This window comes from Convolutriloba macropyga, chromosome 1 (assembly GCF_964194025.1).
Source record: "Convolutriloba macropyga chromosome 1, txConMacr16.3, whole genome shotgun sequence".
Lineage (NCBI taxonomy): Eukaryota > Metazoa > Xenacoelomorpha > Acoela > Convolutidae > Convolutriloba > Convolutriloba macropyga.
In genome coordinates, this window is record NC_134468.1 from 66664513 (window position 1) to 66687719 (window position 23207).

Here is a 23207-nt window from a genome sequence, read left to right on the forward strand (position 1 = left end):
CTACCTTTTCCCCCATTTGATGATTAAGATAATTTGCCGATCAACCCGGGACGAGGTTTCACCCTCAATTCTGTTTTTTTTTAAATTTAAATTTTGGGTTTTTGGGAAAGTTGATTACATTGTAGTTGCTTAGCATAAAACTCTCTACAAAATCTTTGAATAGAAAATCGCCTCCCCTAATTTATATCATAGCAATGCAAATCTATATTTAGGCAAATTAAAAAATAAATGCCCTTTCAAGTACTTTTGTTACATGAAAACAAACCACCTTATAGCTTGAGTCAACTGTTTACAGCCCCCAAAACTCCCTCCATTCGAAACCTGAGTATATTATGCCGTGGGCAACCCAAACACGACAAAATTTCACAGTTTGACAACAAATCAAGCAATAAACAGAAATGCGACATTTGTGGACAGAACTTTTATCTTCCCGAAATTTTGGTTTCCTGCAACGATTGCAAAAAAGTAATGCATGGCGTTTGCTGCAATGTCGACCTTTTGGCACTTAGTAGTAAAAAACCCGAGCTGAAAGTTTTCAAAGCAGATGAAGATTTGTTGAAAAGGTATTCGTGCGGCTACGAATCGAAAAATTCGAATGGTAAAAACCGAAACATTAACACGCATTGTTGGGATAAATGCTCGTTTTCAATGACAAAGCGAAAATGTGACAATTGCCGAAAGAAAATTGGATTTGCTCCGAAAGAAGAAAAAGCAGTCCAATGTAAAAGCTGCAAACTAAAACTGGACAAAAAGTGTGAAAATGTTTTCAAAGAATTTATTTATCCGCGGCGTGAACTCATTATTAAAGCATGCGAAACCCTTTCAAAAACAAGTTCGGATAGCTTATTTCACGACGAATGCGTGAAATTAGTTGAAGAATTCACGAGCCAGATGCAGCTTGTAACTAAATGCTGTCACAAAGTCGTGCACAAAATGAGAGAACAGAACTTCGAAGTGAGAGATTTAATGCAGCAAATTTCCAAAGCTGTTCCAAATTTGAACAGCATGCATGAGTGCTTGTTGTGCTGTGATATGACAAAAGGTACTTGAGATTGTTTCCGCTCAATTTCTTCTGGTTCATTTTTGTTTTTCTCATTTATCGATTCAGAGAGCCAGCATTAAGAACTTTAGATGTTTGAAGTAGAATTTGGTTACGCAAACGAATTTTTCAGAAAAAGGTTTAGAACGAAAATGATTCATCCTAATTTTCTTGTGTATCCCTGAAAAAGGGTATAAAGTATTTAAAGTGTGATTTTTTAATAGAACGCCATTCAACTGAACACCATTCAAAAAAAGTTCCCAATTTCAGTGACAGCATATTTTGTACGGTTCTAATTCTTTTCACCCCGATTTATTTAACCCCATATAAGTCAACCCCGTATTTAATCACCCCTCAGTCATTTCATCCCGCAATTTAACCACACCGAAATCGGTTTAACACCGAAATCTTTTATCTATTTCGGCGTCAAAAAGAAAAATTAGCAAAACTAAAGTTCAAAGGACTTAAATAACACAAATCTACTGACCTTCAAGAGTGCCGCATTGAACAGCTTGCGTTTGTTTGAAATCGAAGAATAATGACGAGACTGCATTTTAGAGCAATGCCTTTGGTCGAAAAAGAACACTTGACAAGTCTGACCTCTTTTATGTTGCACTTTGATTTGAATCAAAAAAGTTCAAAAACTCTCCTAATCTAGACAAGAACAATCGGTACTTTTCAAATGAAAAGATGTAAGCTAAATTTTAAAACCTACTTTCTGAGCAAGCATAGGTTATTAATTCAAAACGAAATTTAACCGCGTGTTTAACAGATAAGAGGTTTCGACGTAACTCCGGGAGGACGAAAGGAGGGCGCCAACTCAAAAATACTAAGCTGGATTTCAAACTTAAATTAACACGAAAACACAATTACAATAATAGCCCTGAAAAAATGAACATCAGTTTCATCCCTGTAAATCTCCATCAAGTTATGCATCTTTCCTTTCAAGCTCTAATACTTTCTCTTATTTGGATTTTTTGCCCGGATGAGGCATTCGAAAAGTCTACCTTTTGCACCGCAGCATCTTTTTTTGTAAGATAGACAAAATTTTCCAATTTCGGGGTGGGATCTGCTGAACAAGGCTTGTATCCCATAATGCCAGCCCTTAACAGCATTAGTTGTTCCGGCAATTCTGACATTTTTTCCGAAAACTAGAGCAGGGATCACTTTAAGTGCCAGGACCACTTCATGACTTTCTGACACCAGTTTTTGGAAGGCAAAAATTGGAGCAATTTTAAAATCTAACAGAACGTTATTGGGTTGACAATCTGGGGCAAACCTTTCTAGATAATCGGTTTTACGTTTTTTCTGTTTTGTTTGGAAGGAGGGCATTTAAACAAGCATGAGCAAAACCGTGAATATTTACAAGAAGGGTGTAAATTTGATAGATAATTTAAAGGTACCATTCGCAAGCCAAAACTTGGAACCTTTGAGAACCCATGCCATATACGGATCACCAAAGACTAAAATACGATCGTTCTCATCTTTTCCGCTGTCATACCGCAAAAACTCTTGAAACGTATCGGGTATATCAAAATGCCGGTCCAACGGTTCTTGAGTTGACACTGTTTGCATGTTCTCTCTTAACTGCTGAGATGTTTGTATTAAAGTTGGTTTTAACGGCAACTCATACTGGGTCGAGAGAGCGTCAGTTATTGGTAAAATTGCGGACGCTGCGGCTGCTGCGGGCGCAGAGTTTTCACTTAGGGCTTTGATCTCTTTTATAACTTTTCGTGTGGCTGGTTTCCCAATAGAAGCATTGTGATTGTGCTCACTGTTTACGCAAATAAGTTGGCCGTCTTCTGTAAATGCGGAAACGCGGCATTTGCAGCTTTGATATTTCGAAATATTCCAGACGGTTGTGAGCTTATTTATTCCTTTACCATTAAATTCCTGGCCTTCTACAACCAATATTCCTTTTTTTGCAAGAATATAGTAAAATAGTAAATTCAAAGTTGGCAGATATCGTGCTGATTTCAAATTGCAATGAAACAAGAAATGTTGTGTTCCATTCATTTTCCAATTGTTTTTATTTGCCCCATTAGGGACTAGATGAGATAACTAATTCGCTAATTGTTATAGCTTTGCTGTAATCTTTTGAGTCGTTGGCTGTATGTCCCTGACAATTGTGATTGATGAATTTACAGATTAAAATCGGGGGGAAATGATTTAGGTGTGAAAAGTCTTTTCACACCTCAATCATTTCACCCCGATTTTAATATCTATTAATTAGACTAATTAGAATTGATTGAGTCCTAACTATCTTCAGTTATTGGAAGCTTAAAATCGGGGTGAAACAATATAGGGGTTAAATAATTGAACGGTTAAAAGATATAGTGGTTAAAGAATCGGGGTCAAAATATAGGGGGTTAAAAAAATAGGGGTGAAAAAACAGGACACCATTTTGTATCTCGTGTTTAATCGCACGGTAACAGAGTTTTTGTCATTAAAATCTTGGAATTGGATTGATGGGGCTCTGATTTTTTTCTGTATTCTTGTCGAGTTTTCTCAAATCATTAATAGTTTACATTTTGGTTGATGTCAGTCAAAAAAGTTTAGATCAAACTCAATTCTATAAGGACTTTATTTGAAGTTTCAGAGTTAGATGTAATGCTACAAATAAAATTGTAGAAAGTAAAGCAACTATTTAAAACGTTATAACTACAGTTTTTGTATATTTATTTTTGTTTTGATTTTCAGCGTCAAAAAGTAATTCTGATAAATTGTGTTTTTTTCTTGTGATGCTTTGGGCTCAAAATAATCGTGTTCAGAAAACTTGTGCCCGAAACTTTTCAAATTATTACTTGTTCTTTGTATATTTATTTTAATTGTATTTTAATGGTATTTTGTCCAGGTTTAGTTTTTGGGCGAAAAAAATTTTCATTAGTGAGCGAGCACGAATGCTTTTTGTACGTTTGAGAAACTAAATTTAGTTTTGAGGTCTCAAAAAAAATGTTTGGCCAAATTTTCCAATGATAAAGTTCAGTGACAAGTAAAATGTTTTCTGCCTCGTAGTTTAGTTTCACTATTGACTGGGCTTTGCAAATGTTGACATGAATCAAACTATAGTTTTTAATAATTTCGAGTTTGGTACATAATTTTTTATTTCTCAAAACATTTATTTTGCTTCTCAAAGTTTTTCTGCGTGCCATTTTCAGTTATTCTGCGATTTTTAGTATTTTTTTGTTTCAATGGGGGCTAGGATCTTTATAGCCAAACTACTTTTTTGGCAAAAATATATATTTTTTCCTTTTCTCACATGTTCACGTTTTGAAATACACTATTGAGAACTGAAAAGAGATAAAAAGTTTTAAAAATCAAGTTTAGATACATGATTTTTTATGTGCTTTGGACAGTTAGTTGACCAAAAAGCCCAAACAGTACAAAAAAGTTAGGTAAATATCACAGCTAATTTAAACGTTAAAAGATTGAAAAGTGGAGTATTTGTAAACACTTCGTAGGTTCATTCATTCGCAAACTCTATTTATCTGCTTTGCGTTTTTACTCAAATTATGTTCTTCTATTTTATAAGGGAAATGTCACTCAGAATATTTAATCATTTTTTTAAACAATTTCTAAGAAAACTTATACTGAAATGGCTTTTGTTTTTAGGAAAAGCTACTCCAAAACTAATTAACTGGGTTGCTTTTCATGACAATTCCCACAAAAAATTTATTTTCCAAATTACTTTTATCCTTCTGAAAAAAATATTGTAACTGATTGATTGTGAGGAAAGGTTCAAGGGACAACGTGTTGTATTAAAAAATAAACAGAATAATTCAAATTGGATGTCAGCTGTCTTTATTGTATGTTTTCCTCCTTTTTTCGTTTTTCTGGTCTCACAATATGTTGAAATGCAAGGAAGCGAATTCCTTGATGCTGGTATTTTATTTTTTTTATGTAAAAGATGAAAGGATATATCATTTTGAAATTGTTAAGTGTCACTCGATGTTAGCAAAAATATTATGTTTTTTGTTTTTCTGTAGATTTTCCTTATGTCTTCTTTACACAAACTAAGCAATTATGAAGTACTTAATTAGCCCTTGGTCAAGGTTTTATAGATTAATTTATTTGATAAAAACTTTACATGAATTTCGTACCAGCTTGGTTTGCATGGATAGCTTACGTTTCATGATTTTCTGCTACTCTGCTCACATCTTTGTTCTTCTTTCCTGTTTCTAATTTTCTTTAGCAAATACGTGCCTAAAACAGCGGGTGCAGCTGTTCCTGTGTCATTTTCACATAATGTAATGTGAAGTCAGATAATTTTTTTCACTTCAAAAATATGTTTTTAGTGTTGTATCAAAATTTTTTTGTTTGTATAAATTTCTTTTTATGCGTGAAAAATTTATTAAGCTCGTTTTAGACATGCTCATTGAAATTGGTTTTTCTTAGCACAAACAGGTTAAACGAGAAGCAACCCACGCCAATTGTTTGAGTTCAATTCGCCGGACGTGAGACAGTTATGTTATCTTATTTTTGTATTTAAAATTTTATTTTGACTTCAAAGTTTACATGGCACAAAAAATATTTATCAAAAATTACTGTTAAATTGTCCTTAAATTTGAAGATGGGATGTTAATAGATCGACCTGAAAATAAAGTTGCTAAAATTCCTTTAATTTTAATTTTTTAAATAGTTACTGGTCAGCGTTTTATAGACGCAGCTGTTCAATAAAATAATTTTTCATGGATTCTATACCAGCTTCTATTACATGGATAGCTTTTGTTTCCCAAATTGTCAGTGGTACAAAACTCTAACCACTGTTTTTATCTGAAACTATTGTTATTTGTTACTAGCAATTGACCGCAATCGCATAAATCTTTACGTCCATACGTCCAAATAAAGTAATGTTTTGGCGATTCTTACAAATAATAATATTTTTTGTGTAGCTTATGAAGCAATAAAATATATGAAGCAATTTTTTCGGATTTTTTTTCTTGTAAAATGTGCAGTGTTTTTATTAATTCGCACTGGATAAAGATTTTGACAGAGAATTCAGTTTTGAGTATCACTGTTTTCCTAAAACTTCAGTTTTTTAATCAACTCAGTAGTTTTATACTTGTTAATAATATATTCTATACTTATACTAAATTCATAATTAACGAGACAGCTGCGGAAACATTCTGGGATTTGAACCAAAGGTGATTCGCTCCAAAACATGTCAGATCGACTCCATTACTACGGTACTGGGGGTGTGCCCAAAGTGCCCCCAATAGCACTGGGAAGTCCATCTCTGTACTCGGACTCACTCAGAACTGTCATTAATTCAAGTCACAGACTCAACACTACCGCAAACCACTTCAATTCATCGCCTGGTAAGAAATTTCAGTCATTAAATTAACTCCCCACTCCTTGATTTCGTTACCTCAGTTACCTTTTTCACAAAGCCCAGTTAAAAACGGAGAGTTATTCTGCTAGAACGTTCAAAAAAGAATTTTTACAAGATAAATGCAAATATTTTTGGAAGATAATTGTCCACAGTAGTTTGACTATAAAGAAGTAGAAAATTTTTAAATTAATGTATGAACTCGAAATATACAGCTTTTAAGGTCTGTGTATGTTCTGTTTCAAAGATACTAAATTTCGCAGTCTGGAAAATTTATGGTAAGAACTTGATCTCTGAAGTAAATTTTATTTGCAGGCGGTGGTGGTGGGGGTGGTGTTGTTGTCACTGTGCCTCTTGACTGTGGAATTATGGATTCAAACTCGGATATGATCTACAAGGCCGCCATGGACATTCTTGTACCGTAAGGGCAATTTAGATTTCTAATAAAATTGGTTAAATTAAAGTAATGCTGGGTCTTTTAGCGGAATAATTATCTGAATGATTTGAGTTCTTGTTGGTGACTTTTTTTCATGCCTAATTGAACGATTTTTACGTAACCGTACTCCACAGCCATACAAATTTTGCTCAGCTGATCTCGATTGGGGCATTACCTGTCACTACCAAAAAATATATATCGATGGAGGATAGTTTCTTCACTCAATTGAAATCAACTTTTATATATCATTTTGCTTTTTCTACTATACTTCCCGACGGAGCTAAGATTGAAAACTCAGCTTTAATATTATAAAGCCTCGCGCACTAATTGAGAGCTCAATTTAGTCAACCATGTTTAGATTGTTGTGGACAAGCGACGATGTTTCAATGCGAATCGAGGAGATCCCGATTACGAGAGAATCGGTCGTCCGAACACCCTCTGAGGGACTCCCAATAAACGTCAGACCACCATTCCACGATAGACCTCCAACATATGGTTCATCTAGAAACGCTGCGGGGTTGAAAACGTACTTAGGAAGCGACTTTAATGGAAATTATGGAGTACAGCATCGAGGAGATATTAGCTCCGATCACAATTTGGGATACAATAGAAGTCATCTCGAAAGCAGGTACAATTATGACTAGTAATTATGTGAGAAAAAGTTCAGTTTGATACCTTGTTATAATTGGATATTTTTCACATGTTTTATATATAACCCTAAGTGTACCTTAAGATATTCAGAAAAGCAAAAAAGTATCAGATTTCAGCTCCCCGATTTAAAGTTGATACTTTCATATGCTCAAAATGACATTGAAGACGAGTAAAATTATTATTTTTTTGGTTAAAGCAATGACCTTAAAATGTATAAGGAAACTCCGTAAAGTGCATTCGCATATACTATCCCTAAAATTTTCTGCTTCTACAAAATTTTGACTTAATTGACTATCAAATGAGGAAAAGAGAGAACATACAAAAATTCACATTTTGTTCGAAAATCATTGATGTATGAGTTTAACAAAGTGGCTTTAAATTCAAAGCACTAAATGAATTCATTGATGAAGCACAAGAAGCAGGATCAGACCAGCTAAGAATGAGACAATGAGACAAGACAAACAACAAAATCATATAACAGCAACAAACATTAATTACAATCAAAATTTGATGTATAGTTTATCTTAAAAAGACAATAAATATTAAAACAAGAATGCAAGCAGATAAAACCTAAGCTAAAGAAAATACATTTTACTTCGCAAGAAAGGATATAAGATATATCTTGATTTTGAGAAAATCTAAAAAGCCGACAAAAAAAGAAGAAAAGACAACAGAAGCCGAATAAAGGAAAAAATTCAAAGATACGATGCTGCTTTGAAAACAATTGCTTTTAAAGTAATTAAAACCATTAGCTTAGCTATCAGCTGAAAAACCAAACAGTTGATTTTAAAGTCATTAAATTTACTAGGTATTAACTGAAATCCCCGAGCAGGTTAGTTAATACCTTCATCATAAGCTTTTGAAACCTGATAAAAGGAACGAAAATAAAAAAATTCGCCTAAATTATAGAAGCCGACACAGAGAAGACGGTACAGAAGCCGACAAAACCGTAAAATATTTACCAAAAACTTGAGAAGTGTGCAAATATGCCTCCTTTGGACGCCAACGAGACCTGTCATTAAGTTTAAAACGTGACAAGATGACAAAAAGAGCCGCCCAAGAGGGCAAATATCAAAAATTTGCAGAATTTTTATGAACATGCTTAATCGAAAGCAATAAAAACATAAAGCCGCTATGATAATCAACTTTTATTCAGCAAGGAAAAGCAATTGATTCAATTTTACTGAGATTAACCGTCAAGTTCACACAATCATAAGATACTCTAAATTTGAATTTTTTAACTGGCGTTTATTTGAACAATAATTGTGCTTTTTTAGAGAGACTATTTGGAGAAAACAACCAAAATGACTTTAAAAAATTATCAAAAATTCACAAGATTTTTTTTTAAAGGCTCATTGCATCAAAGCCGCAAAACAATCAGTCAAAAGAATAGAGATTAATTTGTTCTTCTCCAAATTGTTAATGTGACTAGTAATAAAGGACACTACGTTGAAAATGACAAAGTAAAAAAAAACAAAATGGGGCGAAGCTATCAAATTATTTTAGAATTTTGAAAAAAAAATAACTTTACACTCATTTAAACACCTCACTAAACAACTGGAATGAATAAATGAGGTCGAATAATTTGCGCGGACGCCTAATGAGCCTGTCAAAATTTGTCAGGCCACAAAAGGGACAAATATAGGCAAAAGTTTGTAAAAAAAAGTCTTTTAAATTTAGCAAAAAAAACTGTGTCAAAGTCGTAACGTCAGTCGGATCATACAAAATTATGTTAATGTGGCAACAGAAAAAAAGCATGAAATACAGCGCTCCAATAGAATCCGAGTAATATTTGAATGTATAAATCAATGACAAGACCAAAACTAGCCTGGCTATTACTCTAAATAAAAAACACGTAACTGTTCCAAGTATTGGCGAAATAGATAATTTGGGAAACGAAAAATTAAATGTGTCCAAAGTAAAGACACATTCTTTGAAGTTGTTCAGATAAATTAGCAAAAAACGGCAGCATTTTAATTCCAGAACACTCATTCTAAGAAAATCAAAAAAAAATCATAGTTGGTTCCACTTTTTGTGAACAAAGGTTGAATTAGCCAAAATTTGAGCTTAAAAGTTTGGATCAAACAATTCAACAACCCTCCTCTGTAATAATAAAACCATTAATACTGGCGTTAACAATGCTAACACACTTTTAACCAAGATCAATATTAATTGGGGCAAAAGTTACGAAAAAAATGAACAAAAATAAACAACTTAAATCGGCCGAATTATCAAATTTAAAAACCAATAGCACCTTGGAAAAACTTAAACTCAAAATCTCTGTTTTATAGCTGCAAGCTGGTCAGCTGAGTCGAGCTATATTGCGGTATTCATGGTTTTTACAATCCAAAAAAAATCGGATTATATTGGTGCTCTGTCTTTTTTCACAGCTTTTTCCATAACATTGGGCTTTCGAATTCTTTTTTCCACCATTTTTCAATGACGTTGAGCTTTCAAGACGTGATAACTGGGTAAAACTCACAAAGTATCAAGTTCCATTTAGGCCCTTAGATTGTTTTAGGGGCCCTTCAACTTTCAGAATAGTGCAATTGCTGGCAAAGTCTTAATTCGAGTTTAAATGGTCATTTTTAGAAGTTTTTTAGCCTCAAAATGGTCCATTTTTTTATGTTTTTTGGAGGTTTTTGTCTGATCAGTGCTAGATTGACGTTTGCTTAAGTTGATGAAGGTCTTTTTCAAGACATGATTACTTTTTATGACCTTTTATTGGGGCTATATGATCCGTTACTGCAAACATGAACACGCAAATAGGTAATTGTTTTTAAAAAAAAAAATTAACTTTTTTTGAAAGTTTTTGAGTTTGCCAGCCCCACGGGCCAGGGAACCTCCACTAAGGTTTGATTATGGTTTAATTCATAGGTTCTTGGGAAAATGGTTTGGTTTTCAACATTTTAATATCACGAGTTTGTGCAATTTTTTTTAAAAACTTTTTTTCTGAGAATTATTGCCAAGTTCCTATTTTATCAACCTTTATGAGAACGTAAAATACTTTTAGGGTTCAAAGTGGATTATTGGATAGTTTCTGAAGGCTATGAAATGTTTCTGAAGATATTAACCCGACGTATTTTAGCAAAATGTCTATAAACTTTTCAAATATTTTCAAATTTTCTGGAATGTTTTAATTCTTTTCTCAGTTCATCAGTCTTTGAGGGCGAGTGAAACCTTTTTTCAAGGTTCATATGACCTCGAGATGAGTTACTGGACAGATTATACGGACCAAAATGGTTTTGTGACTGCGAAATTTGGAAACATTCAAAAAGTTTTGTAGTTTTCCAAGTCATTTTTCTTGAGATTTTGTATCTTTAGTGGTTAGTACGCCCGTGTCGAGGCTTGAGCGTCAGTTAGCCGATATATTTACTTGAATCAAATTCGGGTTTTAGGGTAAAAGTTTCAAGCGTTTTAACAATGATTTCATTACTTAGTTTGTTTGATTATTATAGTTTCTCAATTTTTGAGACTGTTTTTTTTTGGCTTGCATTGTTCAATTGATCTGTTAGTCAGATACAGTTATTCTAATTTTTTCATTCGTTTTTGGGCTGTTTTTCAGGACTTGCCTTGCAAACATTTGTAAGTTAATTCAACCCTAGTTTCCTAGTGTCATTTTCTGAGTTAACAGATCTTTAAGGGCCAATGATTTTTTTTGTTGCAAATGGGTTACTTGAAGAGTCCTAGAAAAAAAATGATATTGCGAAAGCTGGAAGTTTTCAATAAATTTCAAAACATTCAGTTTTTAAAGGCGTTTGAAATTTTTCTAGAGTTCTTCTAACTCGTGTGGCGAATTAACCCCTTTCAAGGCTTGTCTGTGTGTTAATGTGCGCATTCTAAGTTATATATGTTGGGTTTCAGGGTAAAATGTTAAAGCGTTTTTGCAATTATTAGTTGTTTGTTTAGTATGTTCGTTTTAGTTTCTCTGAACTTCTGGGACCGCTTGCTTTTTTGGCTGGCATTGTCTAATTGATATGTTGGTCAGATACAGTAGCTTTATGTTATTCAATCAATTTTTTGGATTGTATTTCAGGACTTGTACTGTTATGTTTTCTGCTTCCTCTTCTGATGCTTTTTTTGTTTTACATGGATTCACAGCAAAGCTGAAAAAAACTCAATATTATTGACTGAATTCTTCCTCTCATTAACAGCATTTTCGCGCGTTGCGTCATTTTCCACTCTCTTTTCCCAAAATCCTGCGTGATTATTTAGATCAACCGCGTGATTAGATTTTGATCATAAGTGAATTAATTACCTGGCTCAATAAATTGACTTGTGCACGTTATAACTTAAGTTAATTAATTTAAGGCGAACGGAACTCAAGTGTCAAACAAATGTCCCAAATGAGCAAACCTTTGCGAAACGGATTTTAACATTGCTTATTAGTTGATTGCCAAAACTTTTTAAATAGATTTTTGACTGCATCCATAATTTTTTCAACTTGTATCTGTATCTCTTTATATCTCTATTATGCGCAAGTTTATTTCTTTCGCAGCCATTTAGGCAATCTGTCAGCTAGGTTACTCATATAATCTACGCTTAGTTGGCAAGTTTTCTGATGACACCATTCGCGCCTCTCTACGACGAATACAGTGTTGGACAAAAATCCTGTTGAACAAAAACAACACTTGATCAGATAGTTCCCCCTGTTAGAAGCTTGAGAGAGAACAACCTAATGTAAATTGTACAAAAGATAAGCTTGACATAGCTTGACAAGAAGCTCCTCTATTTGTTCAACGTATACTTGGCTAGAGAAATGAAGCCTTGAGAAACAAGAAGGAACGTGAGAATGGGTTATAAGAGATGCCCAAGTTCGAGAGCTTAAGACCAATTGATGTAAATGGGTAGCACACTAGGCTTTCAAGTAAGAGATGCTGGTTCGAATCCACAGTAGCTTTTTTCACAGTAGTTGCACCTGCTTAGTCCCCCTAACTTTCCCATTTTAAGGTGGGATCGGAACAAATAACTTGGACTAAGTGCTTCGATTCATAATCACTAAACTAAAATGTTACTGCCGATCATTTAATTCATCAGTCAAAACAGCACTTATTGTTACGATCAAAAAACAGATTTGATAGATTAGCTCTAGACGTAATCATATAAAAGAAAAATTTAACCCGGTTGGACTCATTCCTTGAAAACATATGCCGAAAAATTGTGGGTAACTAACACTGAATTGAGAGGATCTGCAGAAAATTGAATTTGCCTCGTGAAGTCTTTTATGAAAAATTCTAGAATTTCAGCGATTTTGAGCGGTGAGAGTGCATCTTATGGTGACGTATCTTTTAGACTTGAAGTTTCATAACAACTCATTGCGTGCACTCTTCACCAACGTTGGACTAAATGGCTTTTGACTATTCGATGTCATCCATATGGCAACAATCAATTCAAACTGTTCTTTTTGAATGAACTTTTTCTTCTTCTTCTTCTTCTTCTTCTTCTTCATCTTCTTCTTCTTCTTCTTCTTCTTCTTCTTCTTCTTCTTCTTTTAGTCCATTATTTGCCTTGTAATCAGGACTATTGAGTTGTTGTAGGTACCGAATATGACAAGGCCTACAAAAAATTCAAACTTTGACAACATCTTTAAGGACATCCTGCTATAGCCAAACTTCTGCGAAATTTTAACCTTAATTTTAATAGTGACTGGGAGACACCGCACAGTCGGGCCAATTTAGGTCAACAGGCGGTCACTTTTGCTAAAATTTCGTCAAAAATGATCTCTGATATTAACAGCTTTATCCACATCAGAAACTATTATCAGGAAATCTACCCAACGTCTATTAAATTTCTTATGGAACGTCCCGTTTCTAACTTATTTCTTGTCCCGCAAGAATCTGAAAGTCAGCATTGTCTTCCGGTCTGCCAGTCAGTAATTTAGTTCAACGAATTTAGAAACAACTGCGGCTGTAAGGTTACGTCGCAGCGCTGAATAGAAAAATAGACTGAAAAGGAACGTACTCTGTGGTTAGTCTGCGTATAGATTGCACAGCTAGGAGAATTTCTAGGCATAAATGTGAATATATTCTATAAAGATTGAGTAGTAATTTCAGGGCCATTAATGTCACGGACAAGGGTTTATCTCTCGCTTTACTCAATGAAGTCAATGGTTAGCCAATGAAGAAGAAAAAGCCGAAGTATAACATTAAAATGGGTGTCGAACATGTGCTAAAGCTTTAACTGCTCTTGAGAGCAATTAATGTAGGAAAGTTTTAACAACAGCGCTTTTATATGCCTACTGCTTTTTAGCTGTCTTTAATTTTGATGTTCGGATCCGTCACTCTACTGCTGATGCAATACTCTATTTGACAGGTATCAGCATTATGGCGATCATAGTCACACCATCTACATGCGAGAGCCTGAAATGTCTGAAACTACAATCGTGCCTCGAGAAGAGCTGGTCCTCCAATCAGAGAAGAAATCTTCAGTTGACGATCTTATGAGCCGAATGAATACAGCTCTAAATGATGGTGAGGCTGGAAACAGAACTTCAGGAGCTGGTGGAGGTTCTACCGGTGGCTCCGTAGGTGTGAAGGGAAGTACAACCACGGGCACCCTAGGTGGATCAGGATCTGCTGGAGGGCTCGGGGCATCAGGTGCTGGCGGTACCCTTGGCGGATCTGCGGCCGCTGGATCTGCAGCGGCTGGATCTGCAGCTGCTGGATCTGCAGCCGCATCTGGAGCAGGCGGGACTCTAGGCGGATCCGGGGCTGCCGAAACAGGTACTTTAGGGGGATCAGCAGCCAATCCATCGGCTGCAGCGGGTCTGAGTGGGGGTTCGGCTGGTGCTTCTGGGACTGGTGGGACTCTAGGAGCTTCAGGGGCTGGATCTATGGGTGCTTCTGGTGCTGGATCTATGGGTGCATCTGGCGCGGGGTCTATGGGTGCATCTGGCGCCGGGTCTATGGGTGCATCTGGCGCTGGATCTATGGGTGCATCTGGCGCTGGGTCTATGGGGGCATCTGGTGCAGGTTCGATACAGTTTATATGAGCATCAATTGATTTTGAAAATTCTGGTACCAAACGTGAACCTAGAACTTTAGCATTTTTGGAGTCACAATGTACTGAAAACAAAACATTATTAATTTGCTGGAATACAGATAAGAATAAAAGGCAAACGGTTCAGAGGCAATGTACTGTTAAGAATATATCGTTATGTAAAATATTAAAAAAAAACATTACATTAGTCATTTAAAGAACTTGACCTTTCGAAAGAACTTGACCTTTCGAACTTGACATTAAAAATCGAATTCTTTCGATGACGTCTGGCACATCAATTACTCTTTGTTCCTTCAAAAATTGTTTCGAAAAATGTTCTTTCAACTTTTTTTTCAAGGGAGCTCTCGATGTTGTTTTGAATCTGATATTAGGAGGCCGACTATTAAAGATTGGAATGGCTTGTGCAACAAATAAATCAGCTAAAGAAATTATTGTTCCTTATTAAACCAAACGTAACGTTCTTTGGCATTTCATGTTGTTTTTATTCTCATGGTAGAAAGAGATTCATTTTTATAAGCTGGAAGATTGCTGCTGAGTAAGCAAAAAAAAATTGCGCGACAACTTTATAAGAAAAAAACTGGTAAAATTTTGTTACCAATGTTGAGATCTATGGACCGATTTTACTTTCTCCCATTAAAACATGTCTTAAATCCCTAATTCAATTGTTTTTCCAAAGTTGTGATTAACGTTTTTGGCAATCCAACCAAAATTAAAGCTCAATAATATACGTGAATTAATACAATTGCATTGAAAAAAGTAATTTTTGTTTTCTCTTGTAAGCATTTACTTATCGTACTCAAAACTTTTATTCCACAAACCATTTTGTGGAGTTTTTTTTACCTCTTCAAAAACTTTATTTGCTCTCAAAAACTAACTTCATTTTGCATAACTAAAGTTAGTTTTTTTTTGCCTGCTATCCAGTCTGCTTTCGATCTGTTTTTGTTCAGCTGCTACCCGTCTGCTATTCAACTTCCTATAGCTTTTATCTGCTATCTATTGATTTTTCGTGGTTGTTCCATTTTTTGTATATTTTGGACACGCGGAAGCAATTCATAGTAATTTTGTAGAACATCGTAATGATAGCTGCGGCTATGAAGGCTATGAACTGAATAAAAATGAACTGAAGGCTATGATTTGAAAAAAGCTCTTCAACTTTGCACAAAGTTGACCTTGTTTCCATTCTTTTTCCTTATTGTAACTCGCCAGATAAAGTTTTTCAGCTTTTATCAACTTTGTTGAAAGGCAAGGTTAATGAACAAAAAATATCATACTCTTTTATCATTTTCGTTGTTCATATAAAAAATTTTAATAGGTTGTCTGGAAGCTAGTTTTGCTAAATTATAGATTTGCGCAGATAAAATCGGCTACACATAATTTTCATAGTTCCTTCCGAAAAAAAACTGATCTATTTTGTCCCCCATTTGTGTTATTTTTATTCCCCGTTTTTTATTTCCCCCAATTACAAATTATGCTTTGTTGTGTAGCACGTCACTCTGTAAGAAATAGCACAACTTTCGCCGTTTGGAATCACGTAGTGAGGTGTAAAACTTATATTCCTTTTTAGTTGGACAGGGCGGGGGACAAAATTTACTCAAAAAACTATAGTTAACTGAACATGTTGACTGTTCTGCATTAACTATAGCACAGTAGCAAATTTTTGATTTTCAATGTGCTCCTATAATGTTCATCCGCTATCTGATTGTTCCTGCATGGTTCTTCCATTTTTCGAACATTTTTGTGGAAGAACTGAATGCAATTCATAGTAATATTGTAGAATAGTCATTCAAAAAATTGCGCAGAAAATAGAAATAGCTTCAGAATTCAATAACTATTTAGCAAAAATGCGGAAACAAACATTATATATAGAGTTACCTACCTCAAAAGTCTTTAGTCTTTATATGGAGCGTACCAATTTATATGGTGCGTACCAACGTTTGTTGCGTGGTGCGTACCAACGTTTGGTGCGTACCAACGTTTTATTGGCAGTATTTCACTGTTTAACGCAATCGTTTATGTTGGTCTTGGAAGCAAACATTATATCCCGGGTCGAGGTTTGGTGGTGAATTTTCGTAAGAAATACGGTGAAATGTGGTGAAAAAAAAAATTTTCACCGCGTATTTCGTACATCTTTTTGCGGTGAATGCGGTGAATCGCGGTGAATTATTTTTTTTCACCGCGTTCTCGGTGGCGGTTAATTTTTTTTTTCACCGCTTAATGTGCTGAATTATTTTTTTTCAACGCATCTAGCGGTGAAAAAAAATAATTCATCGCATTAAGCGGTGAAAAAAAAAATTAACCGCCACCGAGAACGCGGTGAAAAATAATAATTCACCGCGATTCACCGCATTCACCGCAAAAAGATGTACGAAATACGCGGTGAAAATTATTTTTTTTCACCACATTTCACCGCATTTCTTACGAAAATTCACCGTGTCTTCTATGAATTCACCCTGTTCACTTTTCTTACCTGAATCAGCGCTTCAGCTGATTTTTTTGTCAAACCAGGCATCATCAGACAGCTCACTGCAGACAATCTCCATCAGCAACAATTTTTTACTGTTCAGCAAATTTTACTCATTTTTTTAAAATTATTCAAGAGTTTCAAACAAAACCGCTAGTTTTGATTAATTTCCCATTTGAGCCTCTACGCAACAACGCTAGCGCTGCTTTCCTCTTTTCATACTCCATACCGAGTTTGGTTCGATTTGGACAACTCCTTGACCCGATGAAAAAGACCTATTTTTGAAATTACTTATTTGAAATAATAGCAAATTTCCGTATGAAAAACTAACTTTTTTCCTAGGCAAACTATACCAAAAATTCTTTTTGTTTTACACTCTAGGTGCCCATGGGATACTCCATACCGAGTTTGGTTCGATTTGGACAACTCCTTGACCCAATGAAAAAGACCTATTTTTGAAATTATTTATTCGAAAAAATCGCAAATTTCCGTATGAAAAGCTAACTTTTTTCCTAGACAAGCTATAGCAAAAATTCTTTTTATTTTACAATCTAGGTACCCATGGGATACTCCATACCAAGTTTGGTTTGATTTGGACAACTCCTGGACCCGATGAAAAAGACCTATTTTTGAAATTACTTATTTGAAATAATAGCAAATTTCCGTATGAAAAACTAACTTTTTTCCTAGGCAAACTATACCAAAAATTCTTTTTGTTTTACAATCTAGCTACCCATGGGATACTCCATACCGAGTTTGGTTCGATTTGGACAACTCCTTGACCCGATGAAAAAGACCTATTTTTGAAATTACTTATTTGAAATAATAGCAAATTTCCGTATGAAAAACTAACTTTTTTCCTAGGCAAACTATACCAAAAATTCTTTCTGTTTTACACTCTAGGTGCCCATGGGATACTCCATACCGAGTTTGGTTCGATTTGGACAACTCCTTGACCCAATGAAAAAGACCTATTTTTGAAATTATTTATTCGAAAAAATCGCAAATTTCCGTATGAAAAGCTAACTTTTTTCCTAGACAAGCTATAGCAAAAATTCTTTTTATTTTACAATCTAGGTACCCATGGGATACTCCATACCAAGTTTGGTTTGATTTGGACAACTCCTGGACCCGATGAAAAAGACCTATTTTTGAAATTACTTATTTGAAATAATAGCAAATTTCCGTATGAAAAACTAACTTTTTTCCTAGGCAAACTATACCAAAAATTCTTTTTGTTTTACAATCTAGCTACCCATGGGATACTCCATACCGAGTTTGGTTCGATTTGGACAACTCCTTGACCCGATGAAAAAGACCTATTTTTGAAATTACTTATTTGAAATAATAGCAAATTTCCGTATGAAAAACTAACTTTTTTCCTAGGCAAACTATACCAAAAATTCTTTCTGTTTTACACTCTAGGTACCCATGAGATACTCCATACCAAGTTTGGTTCAATTTGGACACTTCCTTGACCCGACGAAATATCTATATTTTTCAAAATAGAATAAGCGAATAATAAGCGAAAAAGTCGACATTTCCGATTGAAATACGAACTTTTTTTCTAGGCAAGCTATACCAAAAGTTCTTTTTGTTTTACACTCTAGGTACCCATGGGATACTCCATACCAAGTTTGGTTCAATTTGGACAACTCCTTGACCCGACGAAATTTCTATATTTTTGAAAATAGAATAAGCGAAAAAGTCGAAATTTCCGATTGAAAAACGAACTTTTTTTCTAGGCAAGCTATACCAAAAATTCTTTTTGTTTTAAACTCTAGGTACCCATGGGATACTCCATACCAAGTTTGGTTCAATTTGGACAACTCCTTGACCCGACGAAATTTCTATATTTTTGAAAATAGAATAAGCGAATAATAAGCGAAAAAGTCGAAATTTCCGATTGAAATACGAACTTTTTTTCTAGGCAAGCTATACCAAAAATTCTTTTCGTTTTACACTCTAGGTACCCATGGGATACTCCATTCCAAGTTTGGTTCAATTTGGACAACTCCTTGACGCGACGAAATTTCTATATTTTTCAAAATAGAATAAGCGAAAAAGTCGATATTTCCGATTGAAATACGAACTTTTTTTCTAGGCAAGCTATACCAAAAATTCTTTTTGTTTTACACTCTAGGTACCCATGGGATACTCTATACCAAGTTTGATTCAATTTGGACAATTCCTTGACCCGACGAAATTTCTATATTTTTGAAAATAGAATAAGCGAAAAAGTCGAAATTTCCGATTGAAATACGAACTTTTTTTCTAGGCAAGCTATACCAAAAATTCTCTTTGTTTTAAACGCTAGTTACCCATGGGATACTCCATACCGAGTTTGGTTCGATTTGGACAACTCCTTGACCCGACGAAATTTCTATATTTTTGAAAATAGAATAAGCGAAAAGTCGAAATTTCCGATTGAAATACGAACTTTTTTTCTAGGCAAGCTATACCAAAAATTCTCTTTGTTTTAAACTCTAGGTACCCATGGGATACTCCATTCCAAGTTTGGTTCAATTTGGACAACTCCTTGACCCGACGAAATTTCTATATTTTTGAAAATAGAATAAGCGAATAATAAGCGAAAAAGTCGAAATTTCCGATTGAAATACGAACTTTTTTTCTAGGCAAGCTATACCAAAAATTCTTTTCGTTTTACACTCTAGGTACCCATGGGATACTCCATTCCAAGTTTGGTTCAATTTGGACAACTCCTTGACCCGACGAAATTTCTATATTTTTCAAAATAGAATAAGCGAAAAAGTCGATATTTCCGATTGAAATACGAACTTTTTTTCTAGGCAAGCTATACCAAAAATTCTTTTTGTTTTACACTCTAGGTACCCATGGGATACTCCATACCAAGTTTGGTTCAATTTGGACAATTCCTTGACCCAATGAAAAAGACCTATTTTTGAAATTATTTATTCGAAAAAATCGCAAATTTCCATATGAAAAGCTAACTTTTTTCCTAGACAAGCTATACCAAAAATTCTCTTTGTTTTAAACTCTAGGTACCCATGGGATACTCCATTCCAAGTTTGGTTCAATTTGGACAACTCCTTGACCCGACGAAATTTCTATATTTTTGAAAATAGAATAAGCGAATAATAAGCGAAAAAGTCGAAATTTCCGATTGAAATACGAACTTTTTTTCTAGGCAAGCTATACCAAAAATTCTTTTCGTTTTACACTCTAGGTACCCATGGGATACTCCATTCCAAGTTTGGTTCAATTTGGACAACTCCTTGACCCGACGAAATTTCTATATTTTTCAAAATAGAATAAGCGAAAAAGTCGATATTTCCGATTGAAATACGAACTTTTTTTCTAGGCAAGCTATACCAAAAATTCTTTTTGTTTTACACTCTAGGTACCCATGGGATACTCCATACCAAGTTTGGTTTGATTTGGACAACTCCTGGACCCGATGAAAAAGACCTATTTTTGAAATTACTTATTTGAAATAATAGCAAATTTCTGTATGAAAAACTAACTTTTTTCCTAGGCAAACTATACCAAAAATTCTTTTTGTTTTACAATCTAGCTACCCATGGGATACTCCATACCGAGTTTGGTTCGATTTGGACAACTCCTTGACCCGATGAAAAAGACCTATTTTTGAAATTACTTATTTGAAATAATAGCAAATTTCCGTATGAAAAACTAACTTTTTTCCTAGGCAAACTATACCAAAAATTCTTTCTGTTTTACACTCTAGGTACCCATGGGATACTCCATACCAAGTTTGGTTCAATTTGGACACTTCCTTGACCCGACGAAATTTCTATATTTTTCAAAATAGAATAAGCGAATAATAAGCGAAAAAGTCGACATTTCCGATTGAAATACGAACTTTTTTTCTAGGCAAGCTATACCAAAAATTCTTTTTGTTTTACACTCTAGGTACCCATGGGATACTCCATACCAAGTTTGGTTCAATTTGGACAACTCCTTGACCCGACGAAATTTCTATATTTTTGAAAATAGAATAAGCGAAAAAGTCGAAATTTCCGATTGAAAAACGAACTTTTTTTCTGGGCAAGCTATACCAAAAATTCTTTTTGTTTTAAACTCTAGGTACCCATGGGATACTCCATACCAAGTTTGGTTCAATTTGGACAACTCCTTGACCCGACGAAATTTCTATATTTTTGAAAATAGAATAAGCGAATAATAAGCGAAAAAGTCGAAATTTCCGATTGAAATACGAACTTTTTTTCTAGGCAAGCTATACCAAAAATTCTTTTCGTTTTACACTCTAGATACCCATGGGATACTCCATTCCAAGTTTGGTTCAATTTGGACAACTCCTTGACCCGACGAAATTTCTATATTTTTCAAAATAGAATAAGCGAAAAAGTCGATATTTCCGATTGAAATACGAACTTTTTTTCTAGGCAAGCTATACCAAAAATTCTTTTTGTTTTACACTCTAGGTACCCATGGGATACTCCATACCAAGTTTGGTTTGATTTGGACAACTCCTGGACCCGATGAAAAAGACCTATTTTTGAAATTACTTATTTGAAATAATAGCAAATTTCTGTATGAAAAACTAACTTTTTTCCTAGGCAAACTATACCAAAAATTCTTTTTGTTTTACAATCTAGCTACCCATGGGATACTCCATACCGAGTTTGGTTCGATTTGGACAACTCCTTGACCCGATGAAAAAGACCTATTTTTGAAATTACTTATTTGAAATAATAGCAAATTTCCGTATGAAAAACTAACTTTTTTCCTAGGCAAACTATACCAAAAATTCTTTCTGTTTTACACTCTAGGTACCCATGGGATACTCCATACCAAGTTTGGTTCAATTTGGACACTTCCTTGACCCGACGAAATTTCTATATTTTTCAAAATAGAATAAGCGAATAATAAGCGAAAAAGTCGACATTTCCGATTGAAATACGAACTTTTTTTCTAGGCAAGCTATACCAAAAATTCTTTTTGTTTTACACTCTAGGTACCCATGGGATACTCCATACCAAGTTTGGTTCAATTTGGACAACTCCTTGACCCGACGAAATTTCTATATTTTTGAAAATAGAATAAGCGAAAAAGTCGAAATTTCCGATTGAAAAACGAACTTTTTTTCTGGGCAAGCTATACCAAAAATTCTTTTTGTTTTAAACTCTAGGTACCCATGGGATACTCCATACCAAGTTTGGTTCAATTTGGACAACTCCTTGACCCGACGAAATTTCTATATTTTTGAAAATAGAATAAGCGAATAATAAGCGAAAAAGTCGAAATTTCCGATTGAAATACGAACTTTTTTTCTAGGCAAGCTATACCAAAAATTCTTTTCGTTTTACACTCTAGATACCCATGGGATACTCCATTCCAAGTTTGGTTCAATTTGGACAACTCCTTGACCCGACGAAATTTCTATATTTTTCAAAATAGAATAAGCGAAAAAGTCGATATTTCCGATTGAAATACGAACTTTTTTTCTAGGCAAGCTATACCAAAAATTCTTTTTGTTTTACACTCTAGGTACCCATGGGATACTCCATACCAAGTTTGGTTCAATTTGGACAATTCCTTGACCCGACGAAATTTCTATATTTTTGAAAATAGAATAAGCGAAAAAGTCGAAATTTCCGATTGAAATACGAACTTTTTTTCTAGGCAAGCTATACCAAAAATTCTCTTCGTTTTAAACACTAGGTACCCATGGGATACTCCATACCAAGTTTGGTTCGATTTGGACAACTCCTTGACCCGACGAAATTTCTATATTTTTGAAAATAGAATAAGCGAAAAGTCGAAATTTCCGATTGAAATACGAACTTTTTTTCTAGGCAAGCTATACCAAAAATTCTTTTTGTTTTACACTCTAGGTACCCATGGGATACTCCATACCAAGTTTGGTTCAATTTGGGCAACTCCTTGACCCGACGAAATTTCTATATTTTTGAAAATAGAATAAGCGAATAATAAGCGAAAAAGTCGAAATTTCCGATTGAAATACGAACTTTTTTTCTAGGCAAGCTATACCAAAAATTCTTTTTGTTTTACACTCTAGGTACCCATGGGATACTCCATACCAAGTTTGGTTCAATTTGGACAACTCCTTGACCCGACGAAATTTCTATATTTTTGAAAATAGAATAAGCGAAAAAGTCGAAATTTCCGATTGAAAAACGAACTTTTTTTCTAGGCAAGCTATACCAAAAATTCTTTTCGTTTTAAACTCTAGGTACCCATAGGATACTCCATACCAAGTTTGGTTCAATTTGGACAACTCCTTGACCCGACGAAATTTCTATAT

General features: G+C 34.5%; 1 protein-coding gene across 5 annotated transcripts in view; it reads left to right on the plus strand.

Annotated features, from left to right (window-relative positions):
* The window catches only part of LOC142341753 (uncharacterized), a 100114-nt gene that overhangs the window by 25465 nt on the left and 51442 nt on the right, over positions 1-23207 (plus strand). For all 5 annotated transcript variants that reach the window (XM_075392944.1, XM_075392953.1, XM_075392964.1 and 2 more), the window contains exons 5-9: positions 296-1042; positions 6184-6357; positions 6684-6789; positions 7163-7432; positions 13768-14426. In XM_075392944.1, coding sequence (XP_075249059.1) covers positions 296-1042; positions 6184-6357; positions 6684-6789; positions 7163-7432; positions 13768-14426 — 1956 coding nt within the window. The remainder of the gene's footprint in view (positions 1-295; positions 1043-6183; positions 6358-6683; positions 6790-7162; positions 7433-13767; positions 14427-23207) is intronic.